A 2,047-nucleotide genomic window follows, 5' to 3' on the forward strand; every position below is an offset into this window, starting at 1 on the left:
GCCACCTACGAAGACTTTGGCCAAGGTCGGCGGGTCATCCAAAGTGGATACCGAACAAAAACACTCCGACCGCGTAACGGCTGTGTTGTCAATACGTTCCAATGGGGACAAGCTGCCAATCATGTTCATTGTCAAGGGAGGGCAAGGAAGCCACCGCTGTTTTCGTCAAGGAATGCCTTCTGCAGTGGTTTGCAGTGTTTGGTGTCTGCTACGAGTGGGTGTCCGATCAGGGCACTCATTTCATGAACCAAGTAATCGCTGACTTACAACATTCGTTAGGAGCTCAACATCACTTTACAACAGCTCGGTGCCCTTGGGCAAATGGTACAGTCGAGGTGGTCACGCGCCAGGTCCTGCGTCTCTTTCGTGCGTGCCTCAGCGAGTGGCAGATGAGTCCAACCCAGTGGGTCGAAATTAACATGGTCATCATGTTGATACTCAACCAGTTACCATCGCCGTCCCTCGGAAACGTTGCCCCCGTCACCGCAATGTCTGGTCGCCCTACCATGTCTCCGTTGGATACAATTGCATTGCCTGGTGGTTTGCAGTCGGCGACTTTGGCCGAGATCGAGTCACGCCAACGCTCCAATATTCAAGCCGCCCGCGACGCATTTGATTCGATGCACAAGGAAATGGCCGCTGTGAACGCCAAGAAACGCGAACGCTCGAAAAGATCGCATGATGCACGACGGGGCGTTCAAATGGCGCAATTTGTTGTCGGCGACTATGTGCTGTATCAAGACGTTTGGCAGCATCAGCGTCGAAGTTGAGAACACATGGTGTGGACCAGCCGTTATCACCTCTGTCCAAAGCAGCTGGGTTTACGATGTACGAAACTTGGTAACTGCCGAGGTCCGCCCCGCTCATGCCAGCCGATTGAAGTTCTACGCCGACGAAGATCTCTATATGTCGGATGATTTCCTCGCTCATGTTGTCCACAACTCAGAGGGGTACGAGGTCGAAGAGATCGTGGCTGCACGTTAAGTTTCAGCGACGAAGGAGTTTCAGGTGCAGATTAAGTGGCGAAGGCAGCAGTCGCTTGAAAATTCATGGGAGCCCGCGCAAATCATCCAAGAGGACGTTCCATATGTTTTCGATCATTCTGTTTCAAGAAGGGATCCCCAGCCATCGTGAAGAAGATGGAGAAGGCTCATGAGGTCGTGTAGCCATGGGAGAAGTGTTGTCCTTTGCGGACCGGGCGTGCCAACTTCGCCGTGGTGCGCCCAAGTTGGCTCTTCCGTAAAAGTATCCCGATTCAAGGAGTGTGGCGTGCGAGAGGTTTGTGCGAGTGGATTGTCGTAATGACTGCTAATGACACTTTTGAATTGACCGTGTTTGTGTCAAGTGTGTTGTTTCCGTACTGGAGCGACAACAACCACTGATGTTCCCGACCAAGTACATGCGGTCGATTTCGTTCACATTGATGAGTTGCTTGAACGTCGGCCTCGCCGACGTTCTCAATGCCTTCCTTGCCCACGAGCCACTCGCAGATTCTTGGTGCCAGCGACATCATGATAAACGGCAAAACCGTTGACACGCTGCTGGCCATTGCGAGACATGCGTGCCCGAGAATAATGGCGACATGCGTTGGAGCAATGGAGCAACGAATGGCCTCGAGTGCCCATCTTGGACTCTCCAGCGCCAACCCGTGGACGGTGCATTGAGTTATCTGACCTCTGCGGCTCGTTTGGGGCGGTGTTTTCGGAGAAATGCACAATGAATAGATGCAGGCTGTCTTTAATTCGTTTACCATGTAGGGCATGAGCAGGGATGTTATACGTATAAAAGAGGAGTTCCCCGATTGAAACAGTGGGACCATGTTTCAATCGGGGATTTCGACACTTTTGGCTCAAATCTTCCCCGATTGAGTGAGTGGTACAAACCAGTTGCCATGGTCAAGTACATTCGGGGCGTTCTCCAAAGTACAGTGTGGGCCGCCAAACCAAATCAATTCGCAACGTTGTTCAACGTTGCCTGGATAACAACACAGTGGAGGAGTTGTCGCAGGGACACGGCATCACGTCCGGGATCATGGCTGTCGTCTCGG

General features: G+C 52.4%; 1 protein-coding gene across 1 annotated transcript; it reads left to right on the top strand.

Annotated features, from left to right (window-relative positions):
* Positions 1 to 389: 389 nt before the first annotated feature.
* On the top strand, positions 390 to 770 carry H310_14052 (hypothetical protein; the record flags this gene model as incomplete). The annotated part of the gene is made up of 1 exon (XM_008881781.1): positions 390 to 770. The coding sequence occupies one exon, from the start codon at positions 390 to 392 to the stop codon at positions 768 to 770; it is 381 nt and encodes a 126-aa protein (XP_008880003.1).
* Positions 771 to 2,047: the final 1,277 nt, after the last annotated feature.

This window comes from Aphanomyces invadans (genome assembly GCF_000520115.1).
Source record: "Aphanomyces invadans strain NJM9701 unplaced genomic scaffold supercont1.60, whole genome shotgun sequence".
In the NCBI taxonomy this organism is placed as follows: domain Eukaryota; phylum Oomycota; class Saprolegniomycetes; order Saprolegniales; family Verrucalvaceae; genus Aphanomyces; species Aphanomyces invadans.